We start from the raw sequence: 12,200 nt of genomic DNA, 5'->3' as shown, positions 1-12,200 counted from the left end.
CCCACGGGGCAGACCAGGGGGAGCAGACGCCCCAGCTCGAGCCGGGTCCAGCTGCGGAAACGGCTCCCCGGCGTCTGGAGGCCGGCGGCCCGCCCCGTGGGTCCTGGTTGCCAGGAATGGCGGTCGCGCCCGGGTGTCCCAACCTCCGGGTGTCCCAACCTCCCAGCTCCAACCCGCTGGCTGGGCGGGCCCTGGCGAGCTCAGACGTCAAGCGGGCAGGCGGGGCGGCCAGAGTCCGGGGCGATGGCGGCGGAGCAGGACCCCGAGGGGCGCGCGGCGGCACGGCCGCTGCTCACCGACCTGTATCAGGCCACCATGGCGCTGGGCTACTGGCGCGCCGGCCGCGCGCAGGACCAGGCCGAGTTCGAGCTCTTCTTCCGCCAGTGCCCGTTCGGCGGAGCCTTCGCCTTGGCCGCGGGGCTGCGCGACTGCGTGCGTTTCCTGCGTGCCTTCCGCCTGCGGGACGCAGGTAGGCCCCGGCTAGGCGAGCCCCCGCCCGCGCGCCCCCGAGCCCCCGCCCGCCACGGCCTCTGTCGCCCCCAGACGTGCAGTTCCTGGCTTCGGCGCTGCCCCCAGACACAGACCCCGCGTTCTTTGAGCACCTTCGTGCCCTCGACTGCTCTGGTGTGACTGTGCGGGCCCTGCCCGAGGGCTCCCTCGCCTTCCCCGGCGTGAGTGCGGGGGGCAGGACGCGGTGGCGGGGGGCGGCGAGCGGGGCAGGGAGGCACCGAGTGACAGCCCGCCCCGCAGGTGCCGCTACTGCAGGTGTCCGGGCCGCTCCTGGTGGTGCAGCTGCTGGAGACGCCGCTCCTCTGCCTGGTCAGCTACGCCAGGTGGGGCCCGGGGTGGCGCCCGGGGTGGGAAGGCCGGGTCCTGCGAGTGGGAGGGGCCTTCCCGGCCGGCCTGTGGGGCGTGGCCCCGTGCGGGCGGGGTGGGGTGGAGCGCGGGCCCGCTCCCGCTGCGCAGTCTCAAGACAGGCCGCGCCGAGTAGCTTCTTGGACGTCACTCCGGTCCCCTACTCCCCTGCTCCCACAGCCTCATCGCCACAAATGCCGCGCGCCTTCGCCTGATCGCAGGGCCCGACAAGCGACTGCTGGAGATGGGGCTTCGGCGTGCTCAGGGCCCCGACGGGGGTCTTACTGCTTCTACCTACAGCTACCTGGGCGGTGAGGGCCAGGAGACGGAAAGGAAGAGGCGTCTAGCCCCGAGACCTCCCCCTTTCAATGTCTGAAGTCCCCAAACTTTACCCTGATCCAGGCTTCGATGCCAGCAGCAACGTGCTTGCAGGACAGCTGCGGGGCGTGCCGGTGGCCGGGACCCTGGCGCACTCCTTTGTCACTTCCTTTTCAGGCAGCGAGGTGCCGCCTGACCCGGTCAGTACCCTTGTCCCCCTTGCTGCATTCCAGAGGGCAGACCCCCAGGGCGATCCCTTCCCCCGAAGGAGGAGCCGCCAGTCCCTGCTCAGCCCTCAGGCAGGTACCAGGCCTGGCCCATCCAAGCCACCCTGGGCCGATGTCTCAGTGTGGCGCTGGCAGATGGGTTCTCAGACTGTCTACTGGTGCGAGCCAGCCCCCCCACCACGCTCTGGGTCTTCCGTCCTTCACCCCTCTCCATAGATGTTGGCTCCGGCGGCTGGTCAGGGCTCCCAGGTGAATCTGGCTGCCAGCGTGGAGACGTGGCTGGAGCGTGTATGTGGCCACCTGGGGCTGGGTGTGCAAGAGCCGCACCGCGGGGAGCGGGCAGCCTTTGTGGCCTACGCCTTGGCCTTTCCCCGGGCCTTCCAGGGCCTGCTGGACACCTATAGTGTGCGGAGGTGAGGCCCGGCCATCCCCCGGTGTGGTCTCAGCAGAGAAGCTGCAGATCCCCCATGCTGACCCTCCTGTCCCCGTCCCCAGGAGTGGGCTCCCCAACTTCCTGGCTGTAGCCCTGGCCCTGCAGGAACTGGGCTACCAGGCAGTGGGCGTGAGGCTGGACAGTGGCGACCTGCTTCAGCAGGCTCGGGAGATCCGCGGGGTCTTCCGGACAGCTGCAGCCCAGTGAGTCCCTGGGAGGGGTTTTGTCTGCTGAGAGACCCCCTCCAGCTCAGGGGTTTTGGGAGGGGAAACGGGAGAGAGGCTCTCTGATGCTACCTGAGTCGCGATGCTGCAGCGGGTGAGGAGGCTGTGCTGAGCTCACTCAGGGGCCTGTAGGCACACGAAGGCTTGAGCCAGACCAGCAGGTGGTAGAGGGCAGCTGGACGGGTCGGGGTGGGCCACGGGAGTCGGGAGCATCCGAGGGGCTGCCCTGCCACAGGTTCGGGGTGCCCTGGCTGCAATCGGTCCCCATCACTGTCAGCAACAACATTGACGAGGAGGAGTTGGCCCGGCTGGCCCAGAAGGTGGGCGGGGCAGGAGCAGGCCAGAGGGTGGCGTGGGGGCCCTGGGCCTGCATGTGCTGGCTAAGCTCAGTGCCCACCCACTCACCTTCCAGGGCAGTGAGGTAAACGTCATTGGCATCGGCACTAGTGTGGTCACCTGCCCTCGCCAGCCTTCCCTGGGCTGTGTCTACAAGGTGGGGCGCAGTGCAAGTGGGCTGGGAGTGGAGGAGGGGTCTGGGAAGAAGATCCAGCTAGCCCAGCACCATGTCCCTGCAGCTGGTGTCCGTGGGAGGCCAGCCGCGGATGAAACTGACCGAGGACCCCGAGAAGCAAACATTGCCTGGGAGCAAGGCTGCCTTCCGGCTCCTGGGCTCTGATGGTGAGGCCCCTCCACCCTCCTCGGTTCAGTTCCGAGCCCCAGGCCCCTCACGTTATTCTTGGCGCCCCTCACGTGCACACACACACAGGGTCTCTGCTGTTAGATGTGCTGCAGTTGGCAGAGGAGCCACCTCCCCGGGCGGGCCAGGAGCTGAGAGTTTGGCCTCGAGGGGCCCGGGAGTCCCGTACTGTGAGGCCGGCCCACGTGGAGCCGCTGCTGCGACTCTGTGTCCAGCAGGGACAGGTGACCACCCCTACCTACCCCCCGAGTCTGCATCTTCAACCCAGACCAAGCTCTGACATCTGACCTTGAGCCCCTTCCTGCCTCCCAACAGCTGTGTAAGCCGCTGCCGTCTCTGGCTGAATCCAGAGCTTTCGCCCAGCAGTCCCTGCACCGTCTGAGCCCCGCCCACAGGCGGCTGGAGCAGCCGGCACTGTACCAGGTGCGCGCAGGGCCAGGTCCTCAGCCCGGCCTGTGCTCTCTGCCCCCATGGCTCCATCACCCCCGCGTCTCCCTGCTGCAGGTCGCGCTGTCTGAGAAGCTCCAGGCCCTGGTGGACAGACTGAGTGCCAGAGGAGCCCTCTGACAACCTGTGCTGGGAGCCGCCTGAAATTAACATGAGTCATTCACTGTCCCCACTTGTCATGTGTCATTTCTTCATCAAGCCTGCCACTCGCTGGACCCTCAGGGCTTCCTGGGGTGGACTGGAGTCAGGAATTAGTGAGAGGGTTTATGCTCCCAGGGGAGACCCCATGCTGGCCAGGGTTCGGGAGGCAGCCCTGTGCTGAGGGCTGAGGTCAGCTAAGGCTTGTGGGAGGATGTCCAAAGCTTGAGGAGCTGGACTCTAGGGGCAGATTGGGGGCAGGGCAGGGCTGTAGGGAAAGAGGGGCGGTCTTTGTGCCCAGCTAAGAGCTGGGGGAGTGTCTGGGAGACCTCTCCATGAGGCTGCAGGCGGGAGCCACAGGGTGGGGTTGAAGTGCCAGCTGGAGGGGCTCTGGGATTCCCCCTGGGAAGGCTCGCTGGGATACCTCCACCTCCCCAAGAGGAGGCTCCGCCCATCCGGCTCCCTCTTGGTTCCGGTGTGTCACAGTGTGGACCAGGCCTTGGTTGTGGGGACCCAGCTGCTGCCCCCGAAGTGCCAGGAAAGGCGTGGAGCGGTGGGGCCTGCCTGACTAGAGTCAGGGAGGAAGTTAGGGAGCAGGGGCCCGCCCTGGGCAGCCGGCCAGATCCTGGCTGCCCCACCTCTGTGCAGCAGGCTTGTCAGGTCTCCACCCGCTTCCGCTCCAAGAGAGAGGGTCGAGGCTCTGCGCGACATGGGGGCCAAGGCCTTGGCCTCTTGTCCAGGCGGTGGGCAGCTTGAGGAGCTGGCAAGGGTGTGGGGGAATGCTAACTGTCCAGGGGACGGCCCGGGGCTCTCCCGCCTGCCCAGGTATTTGGCAGTTCCAGCTCTTCTGGCTCCCCCAGCCCGGGCTGGGCAGTGGCCACTGTATTGCTGGGTGAGGTGACAGTGGGGATTTGGAGCAGAGGCTTGGTCAGGCCTCCTGGAGAGAGGGGGGCTTGGAGAGAGATACGCACACCCCTGCCAGCACGCACACAACACAACACACCCAGGCCCAAGGCCCCCTCAGGCCACCACTTCTGAGCTTTGCATTCTGGTGCCGAGACCCAGACCCTCCCCAGTGACCCATCCAGTGGTGTCAGTCACCTGCGAGGGCACCAGAGGCACCGGGCAGCTCCTCTTCCTCTGGCCCACCCCTAGGGCTGCTCTGAGTTCAGAGGGGGCAGCAGCTCTCAGAACGTCCCCTTCCCGGAGGTCCGGTCGGGTGGGAACATGGAGGGGACAGCCCAGCCCTGGCCCCAGGCCCAGAGTGGACTCGACTGCCTTTCAGGGCTGAGTCAGGCATGGTCTCGGCTCAGGGCTGGGCCAGACCCTCAGAGCTGTGCACACTTGCCGGGATTCCCTGCCCAGTGGGGTTGGAGGTCAAGTCAAGGGCTCTCCTCCCTGCCACCACCCCCTTGTACCCCCTACCCCGCCCAGCAGATCCTCTGTCCCCCAGGAACCTTGCTTGGCCCTTTCCTAGGGCCCGGTGGGCAGAACCGGACCCCAGACACTCAGGCGAGGGCCCTCCCAAAGCCCCTGGAGGGTACCACACCTGAAGACAACTCTGTATCTCCACCTCCACCCCCCCACACACACACACACACATGCGCCACCACCCCTGTCCCTGGTCCCGCCTGCCTGGGGCCTGCTTCTAGGTCAGGCCTGGGCATGACTTCCTGGAAGGACCAGCAACAGGTACTACAAGCTCGGCGTGTGCCACAGCCATGGCTGGGGGCATATGGGGCCCGGCCCGCGGGGCCTCCGTGGGGGCCCTGACCCTGACAGCCCTGGCCGAAGGGATCCGGGCCAGCCGGGGGCAGCCCTCGGGACCCCCTGACCCAGGCCCTCAGCCCCAGCCTAAGCCTGAACCTGCAGCAGCGGAGCCCGGGCGGGCAGTCACCGACCCCACCGCCGGCAGTGAGCCCCTCTCCCTGCCTGCTCCCCAGGAGCCAGCCCCCGAGGGGCCCCAGCAGGTAAGCAGGAGGGCTGCCTGGAGGGCAGGGGAGGTAACGAGGGAGGGGGCTGGGAGGGGGCTGGGAGAGCAGAAAGGCTCTGTGGAGGGAGGAAGAGCGTGAGAGAAGCAAGGGGGCTCCACATGCCTCCCCTCCAACCCCCAGATTCCTCGGAGCTCCTGGGAGGAAGGGGCCCTCGCAGACCTGGCTGTGTACACCGCCGCCTGCCTGGAAGAGGCTGGCTTTGTGGGAACCCAGGCGACAGCGTTCACCCTGTCCTCAGCCCTGGAGGCACGGGGGCACAGGCTGGAGGACCAGGTGCGCCCCCAGCCCCTCCCACGGGCACCTCCCCAACCCTCCAAGACTGGGGGGCAGTGAACTGTGCCCACTTGGTGGGGGCAGGGCTCACAGAGACCTGACTGCCACCCGCCGCCCCTCATGCCAGGTGCATGAGCTCGTGCGGGGGCTGCTGGCACAGGTGCCCCACCTGGCAGAGGGGCGGCCCCGGCGGGCGGCCCTGCGGGTGCTGAGTGCGCTGGCCCTGGAGCACTCCCGGGATGTGGTGTCCGCACTGCTGCGCTGCTCACCAGCCCCGGACCGGTAACCTGTCCCGCCCCACCAGGCCCGTCGGGCCCCAAGCGGCTTCCTTCCCCCTTCCGGCTTGGTCGTGGAGTCTGGCCCAGGGCGGGCGGAGGAGGGAGCCGTCCCCCTCCCCTCCTCCCTCTCGCCCTCCCGCCGCCCCTCCCACCTCGGGTCCTCTGCTGGTTCCTGGCTGTGGCCTGGCCTTCTCTCTCCCTGTCTGGGGGTGCCCGCCTGAGCAAGCCAGGTGGCTTCTGCACCCCCAACGCCCCTGGCTCAAGTTAGTCTGCCCCCAGGGGATGTTATCTTTGGTTTTATTCCCCACAGTGACTGTTCATGATGCCAGGTTTGTTGCTGGCCCCTCGGAGTCCTGTGTGGTTTGCACAGATGCCAGTCATCTTGTTCCTCAGGGATTGCCAGGGTGGGGTGGGGGGCAGTTAACCCTCCCTCCTCCTGCTTGAGTCCTAGTGGCTGCCTCCCCGACATGGGGGCTCACCTCACCCCAGCCCCAGACCCTGCCTCACACGCCCCGTGCCCCCAGGGCGGCCGCTGAGCTCTGGCGCAGCCTGAGCCGGAACCAGCGTGTGAACGGACAGGTGCTGGTGCAGTTGCTGTGGGCGCTAAAGGGCTCAGCCGGATCCCAGCTGGAGGCCCTGGCGGTAGGTGGCTCTGTCCAGCTTGCCAGGGGGACACCCCAGCCCTGGCCTAAGAGGCCAGAAGAGTCTGCTTACAGGGGTTCGGGGGCAGCAGGCGCCCACCCTAGTCACACCCGTCCATAGCGTCCTTTGAGCGTGGAGGCCTGTCCTCTCCCTGTCGGCCGCGTCTGAGCCTGAATGAGCCCCTGGTCCCGCAGGCCACTCGCGCCCTTGGGGAGATGCTGGCTGTGTCCGGCTGCGTGGGTGCCGCCCGAGGCTTCTACCCGCACCTTCTCCTAGTCCTGGTCACTCAGCTCCACGAGCTGGCCCGGGACACACACACCCCTGACACAGCCAAGGTTTGGGCCACATCTCACCGAGGGCCCCCGCACAGTCATGCCAGGTGAGGGGGTGCACACCCGGGCGTGGGGTCTGGCCCAGCGCCCGCCTGGCCCTCACTGCCCACTCGCTGCTGGCCCCGCCTCCAGCTGCACCGTGGAGGCCTTGAAGGCCCTGCTCACCGGGGACGGAGGCCGCATGGTGGTCACGTGCATGGAGCAGGCTGGAGGCTGGAGGAGACTGGTGGGAGCCCGCACCCACCTGGAGGGTGTCCTGCTGCTGGCCAGGTGCGGGGCGGGGGTGTGGGAGAAGCAGGGGCATGGGGGTGGTCAGGGGGTGGCTTCTTGACGGAGAGCTTCCGTTTGGCCCCGTTCCAGCGCCCTGGTGGCCCACGCCGACCACCACCTGCGAGGCCTCTTTGCTGACTTGCTGCCGCGGCTGCGCAGCACAAACAATGCACAGCGCCTGACGGCCATGGCCTTCTTCACCGGGGTGAGCCCACTTCCACGACAGGTGGGGAGGGGTGGCAGTGCGCTTGGCCCCTAAGCGGCCCTGGCCTGAGCGGAAAGCCAGCGCGCTGACCCTGTGTCCCCCGCCCAGCTGTTGCAGAGCCGGCCCACCGCGCGGCTCCTGCGGGAGGAGGTGATCCTGGAGCGGCTCCGCGCCTGGCAGGGCGACCCTGAGCCCACCGTGCGCTGGCTGGGCCTGCTGGGCCTTGGCCACCTGGCACTGAACCGCGGGAAGGTGAGGGAGGGGCGGGCCGGGCTCGGCCGGGCCAGGCGAGGGGCCTCCCACGAGTCCCTGTCCCCGCAGGTGCGCCACGCGACCATGCTGCTGCCCGCGCTCCTGGGCGCGCTGGGCGAGAGTGACCCGCGGCTCGTGGACGCCGCGCTGGGGGCACTGCGGAGGGTCCTGCTGCGGCCGCGGGCACCGGTGCGGCTCCTGAGCACGGAGCTGCGGCCTCGCCTCCCACCGCTCCTGGACGACGTGAGCCTCGCCCGCCCCCTCCGCTGTCTTTCCCACGGCCCTGCCCCCCGGTTTGCCCACCAGGCCCCGCTGGGGCCCCCAGGGCACTCCCGCAGACTGCAGCCCTCCGGACGCCCTCTCCCTGCCGGCTCCTGATCGCGCCCTCCTGTACAGGCCCGGGACTCGGTCCGCGCCTCCGCAGTCGGGCTGCTTGGGACGCTGGTGAGGCGCGGCCGGGGCGGGCTCCGAGTGGGGCTCCGCCGCCCCCTGCGGAAGCTGGTGCTGCAGAGTCTCGTTCCGCTGCTGTTGCGCCTGCACGACCCCAGCCGGGACACCGCTGAGGTCAGCCCCCGACACTATCCTGACCACCCCACCCTTCCCCACCACAGTCGCCTCTCCAGAGAGCGCAGGTCAGGGACTTCTCCGAAGACCGCAGGAGGCTTGGACAAGCAGGACTCCTCCGTCCCTCACCCTGGCCACCTCCTGCCTCCCAGGTCCTTTCTTGCCACTTTCCTTTCAGATCTCTAACCTCGCTCCCTACCCATTCCAGAGCTCAGAATGGACCCTGGCCCGCTGTGACCAGGCCCTGCACTGGGGCCTGCTGGAGGAGATGGTCACGGTGGCCCACTACGACAGCCCTGAGGCCCTAAGCCGCATCTGCCACCGCCTGGTCAGTTGGGGGGATGGTGTGAATGACGGGGTGCAGTCAGCTGCCCGGTTGGTCCAGTATACACCAGGGCCACTCCCCCCAACACTGAGACTCCTCACCCTTCCAGTCAAGGTGGTGGCACGTCGAGACCTGGCCTCACCTCTGAGGCCTCCACTCCACGCAGAGCTGGCCCTCCTGCCCCACGAACCCTTCTGTCCTCAGGTCCAGTGGTACCCGAGTCACGTGCCCAGCTTCCTGAGCCAGACCCAGGGCTACCTGCAGAGCCCTCAGGGCCCCCTGCGCCGGGCGGCCGCCCTGCTCACAGGTGAGGCAGGCCTGGCGTCACACTGCTCCCTGCACCCAGGGCTCTGGGCACTGGGCCAGCCCCTCGCTGCTGCGGGCACGGGGCCAGCACTCAGGGCTTCGCTTTGGTCCAGGCTTCCTGGTCCATCACTCCAGCCTCAGCCATGTCAACCAGGACCTGCTGGACTCTCTGTTCCAGGGTGAGAGCCCAACTCCTCCCCGTGGGGTTCTGCAGGGTTCCAGAGAGGCGGTGGCTGCCAGGGCAAAGTAAATGGGAGTGGATGGGTGTGGGACTGGGATGGATAGGGGACAGCCCGAGAGCCCCCCTCCGCCGCATGAACCGCCCTGTCCCCGCAGACTTGGGTAGGCTGCGGAGCGACCCTGAGCCCGCTGTGGCGGCGGCAGCACGCGTGTCCAGCCAGCAGGTGGCGCTGCTGGCCCGCGCGCAGCCCCAGCCCTGCGGCTGGAGCCTCCCAAGCCTCCGGCACCTCCCCCGCCCCGGCCGGCCCCGCCCCCGGCCGGCCCGGCCGCCGCCCGTGTACGCCGACAGCCCGTTCCAGCACCGCAGCCTCCCCAGCCGCTGGGGCTGCTCAGGTCCAGGCTGAGCTGACCGGCTGGCCCTCCAGTGGGGGCCACGGTGCTGACTCGGGCTCCCTGCTCTGTGGCCTGTCTTGACCGGAGGGCGGGGGGCAGATTTGCAGAAGAGGTCCGCCTTGAGGGGCACCCTGGGCGTGGTGCTGGGCACCAGTCCCCGTCCCCGACCCCGGTGGGGCTCTGCACGGTCTGCTGCACACAAAGACCCCCCACCCCGACAGCCCTGACTAGATGGACCACGAGTTTCTGACGCAGCACCTTAACCCTCAGCTTCTCGCCTCTTCCACTTCTCCGTCCGTCTGTCCCCAGTAGGCCTGTGCCTCTCCCAACCCCCTGGCATGTGCCCTGCCTGGATGGTGCCTGGCCTTCTGGGCCTAGGCCAGGTAGGGACACGGAAGTAGGTGCCACGCTGGGAGCCATCCCCGTGAAAGGCAGCCTCTGTCTGGCCCTCCCATTCTCCCGTCACCACCCTTGATGTGCTCCACTCCTTGCCGGCCACGTGCCGGCCGGGAGGTTCTGAGGTTTCCGGCCACACCCTCCCTGCTCACGAAGCATCCATCTTTCCGCCTGTCCACACCCACTGCCCAGCAGCCTGGCCCTGTTCCTGCCCCTCCTGTCTAGCTCACCGGCTCAGACCCCTGGGGTCTTCTCTGGAGGCTGCCCCCGACCTCCCACTGGACACCACAGGTCTGAGATGATACCTGCAGGCTCAGGTGTGGGGTGCCAGCATCTGCCCCTCACCAGGCTGAGCTGTCGCACCCGCATCCCAGCCCTTGCTCAGGGCCGAGTGAGGGAAGAGGTCCCTCAGGACTGCTCCGAAGCAGTGACCCAGGCTCTCCAGATCCAGGACAAGTGGCTTCTGCCATCTGCAATGCCCACCTTGAGGTGTCCTCTTACCCTTTCAGGGCCCCCAAAGCTGCCTCCTCAGAGAAGGAGGCCTCCACTCACACAGCCTCTTGGAGGCTGGGGTACTGCCCATCCCAATGGAAAGCATTTAAAATAAAGACACAGCCGGACATCCCTGGTGGTCCAACAGTTAAACCTCTGCACTCCCAATGCAGGGAGCACAGGTTCGATCACTGGTTAGGGGAACTAAGATCCCACATGCTGCATGGTGCAGCCAAAATAAAAACACAGATCCTAGGGGTTCGGTGTCTGTCTGGGCCAAGGCTGCGCTCTGATGAGTTGCGCCTGGTCCAAGATTGCGTTTGGGCTAAGATTACAGGGAAGGCAGCATGTGGCTGCCAACAAAAGTCTGTCTAATCAAGGCCATGTTTTCTCCAGTGGTCATGTATGGATGTGAGAGTTGGACTGTGAAGAAACTGAGCACCAAAGAATTGATGCTTTTGAACTCTGGTGTTGGAGAAGACTCTTGAGAGTCCCTTGGGTTGCAAGGAAGTCCAACCAGTCCATCCTAAAGGAAATCAGTCCTGAATATTCATTGGAAGAATTGATGTTGAAGCTGAAACTAATACTTTGGCCACTTGATGCAAAAAGACCCTGATGCTGGGAAAGATTGAAGGTGGGAGGAGAGGGGGATGACAGAGGATGAGATGGTTGGATGGCATCGCCGACTCAATGGACACGAGTTTGAGTAAACTCCAGGAGTTGGTGATGAACAGGGAGGCCTGGCGTGCTGCAGTCCACGGAGTTGCAAAGTGTCAGACAGGACTGAGGGACTGAACTGAACTGAGCGTGTGCCTGGGGGTTGAACCAGCCCCGGGCAGAGTCAGGCGGGCTTTGCCCTGACTGAGAAGCTGTGCTACCCACACAGGCCCTGAGCAGAGTCAGAGCTCAGTAGGGAGGGGCCAGGTTCTCCTCGTTCGTCACTCTGAGGGCAGGGGAGGCCCCGGCCAAGGGAACTTGTCTGTGAGAAGCCAGGGGCATGGTTTGGTGTATTAGTTCACGATTCTTCAAGGGGAATGCCAAAATTAGATTAAACTACGAGAAACATCTGGGGACGCACTGGGGAGGCCAGGAGGCCATCAGAGCCCGGGAGGCAGAAGGAAGGGAGGCTGGTGAGAATGTCCTCGGGTGGTCTCCAGCCCTACCCCTTCAGGGAGGCGCCAGGTCCCAGCCCTGCGGCCCCTCCACTGCTGCTGGCAGGGTGGAGGGAGGAACCCCCCAGCCGCCTGATGGTCGGGTCCCTCAGGGGCTTGCAGCCTGGAGCCAGAAGCTGGGGGAGCATCTGAGGCCCGCTGCCCCCACCAGGCACGAGCCTGTCCAACCACAGGGCATGACTGCACAGGTGAGGGGCAAAGCCCCCAGCGAGGCCCGCTGGGAAGTGGGGCCCAGCCTCATGGGGGGCTCGGCAGGCAGCGCCTCACTTCTTCCATGCCTCCCCACGGGGCCTGGGCCTCTCTGGCCTGGGAGCCCACTCCCTTCCACTCCACAGGCCATCTGGAGTGAACCTGCCCCCCACATGAGGGCGCCCCTTGCCCTGTAGCCGGGGCCCTGTCAGACACCCTGCTTGCCGCTTTGTCCTGGGAGAGGGACGCTTCTCAGGGATTTCTCTGCTGCGGTCCCCAGGGAGGCTCCAGTTGGGGCGGCGACACCGTAGCCCTGCTCCCGGGTGAGCCCCGCTCCTGGGTGAGCGCTGTGGGTCAGTGGGCGTCAAGGTGACCAGGCCCAGCAAACCTGCCCATGGAGCGCTCACCTCCCCCCAGAGTCTAGGGTCGGGGTGAGCTGCTTTGCACAGAGGCCCCCCCCGCTACGCCTTGATCTTGATGCTTAGATGCTCTCAAATGAGCTGTCACTGGAGACCTCCAGGCACTGGCGACCCTGGAGCCTGAGGGCCAACAGTGAGACCCTCCAAAGGGCACCTGGGTGGGGCTCAGCAGACCCAGT

At 66.8% G+C, this 12,200-nt stretch overlaps 2 protein-coding genes across 12 annotated transcripts; both read left to right on the top strand.

Annotated features, from left to right (window-relative positions):
- The first annotated feature begins 122 nt into the window (after window positions 1-122).
- On the top strand, window positions 123-3,369 carry NAPRT (nicotinate phosphoribosyltransferase). 6 transcript variants are annotated; one of them, XM_055432233.2, is made up of 13 exons: window positions 140-469; window positions 544-671; window positions 751-833; window positions 1,036-1,166; window positions 1,258-1,472; window positions 1,617-1,813; window positions 1,896-2,036; window positions 2,293-2,377; window positions 2,470-2,550; window positions 2,633-2,735; window positions 2,839-2,978; window positions 3,070-3,177; window positions 3,259-3,369. In XM_055432233.2, exons 1-13 carry the CDS (start codon window positions 244-246, stop codon window positions 3,319-3,321), a joined length of 1,701 nt encoding a protein of 566 aa, XP_055288208.1. In that variant the 5' UTR covers window positions 140-243; the 3' UTR covers window positions 3,322-3,369. The 6 variants fall into 6 exon arrangements, 5 of the variants coding, with proteins under 5 accessions (XP_055288208.1, XP_055288211.1, XP_055288209.1 ...); XM_055432236.2 differs by having other exon boundaries at window positions 143-469; window positions 1,258-1,373; XM_055432234.2 differs by having other exon boundaries at window positions 144-469; window positions 2,335-2,377; window positions 2,824-2,978.
- A 134-nt stretch (window positions 3,370-3,503) lies between these two features.
- Window positions 3,504-10,775, top strand: MROH6 (maestro heat like repeat family member 6). Of its 6 annotated transcripts, XM_055432201.2 has the most exons (14): window positions 3,504-5,309; window positions 5,454-5,606; window positions 5,734-5,888; window positions 6,409-6,526; window positions 6,721-6,905; window positions 6,991-7,128; window positions 7,219-7,333; window positions 7,442-7,585; window positions 7,655-7,828; window positions 7,982-8,149; window positions 8,358-8,477; window positions 8,679-8,781; window positions 8,894-8,959; window positions 9,117-9,617. In XM_055432201.2, the coding sequence occupies exons 1-14, from the start codon at window positions 5,061-5,063 to the stop codon at window positions 9,362-9,364; spliced, it is 2,136 nt and encodes a 711-aa protein (XP_055288176.2). In that variant the 5' UTR covers window positions 3,504-5,060; the 3' UTR covers window positions 9,365-9,617. The 6 variants fall into 6 exon arrangements, with proteins under 6 accessions (XP_055288176.2, XP_055288174.2, XP_055288173.2 ...); XM_055432199.2 differs by having other exon boundaries at window positions 7,442-7,828; XM_055432198.2 differs by lacking the exon at window positions 9,117-9,617 and adding an exon at window positions 10,638-10,775 and having other exon boundaries at window positions 7,442-7,828; window positions 8,358-8,781.
- Window positions 10,776-12,200: the final 1,425 nt, after the last annotated feature.

This window comes from Moschus berezovskii, chromosome 16, assembly GCF_049115385.1.
Source record: "Moschus berezovskii isolate FMDL1 chromosome 16, NW_MosBer_1.0, whole genome shotgun sequence".
In the NCBI taxonomy this organism is placed as follows: Eukaryota; Metazoa; Chordata; class Mammalia; order Artiodactyla; family Moschidae; genus Moschus; species Moschus berezovskii.
This window is presented reverse-complemented; position numbering and strand designations above follow the sequence as displayed.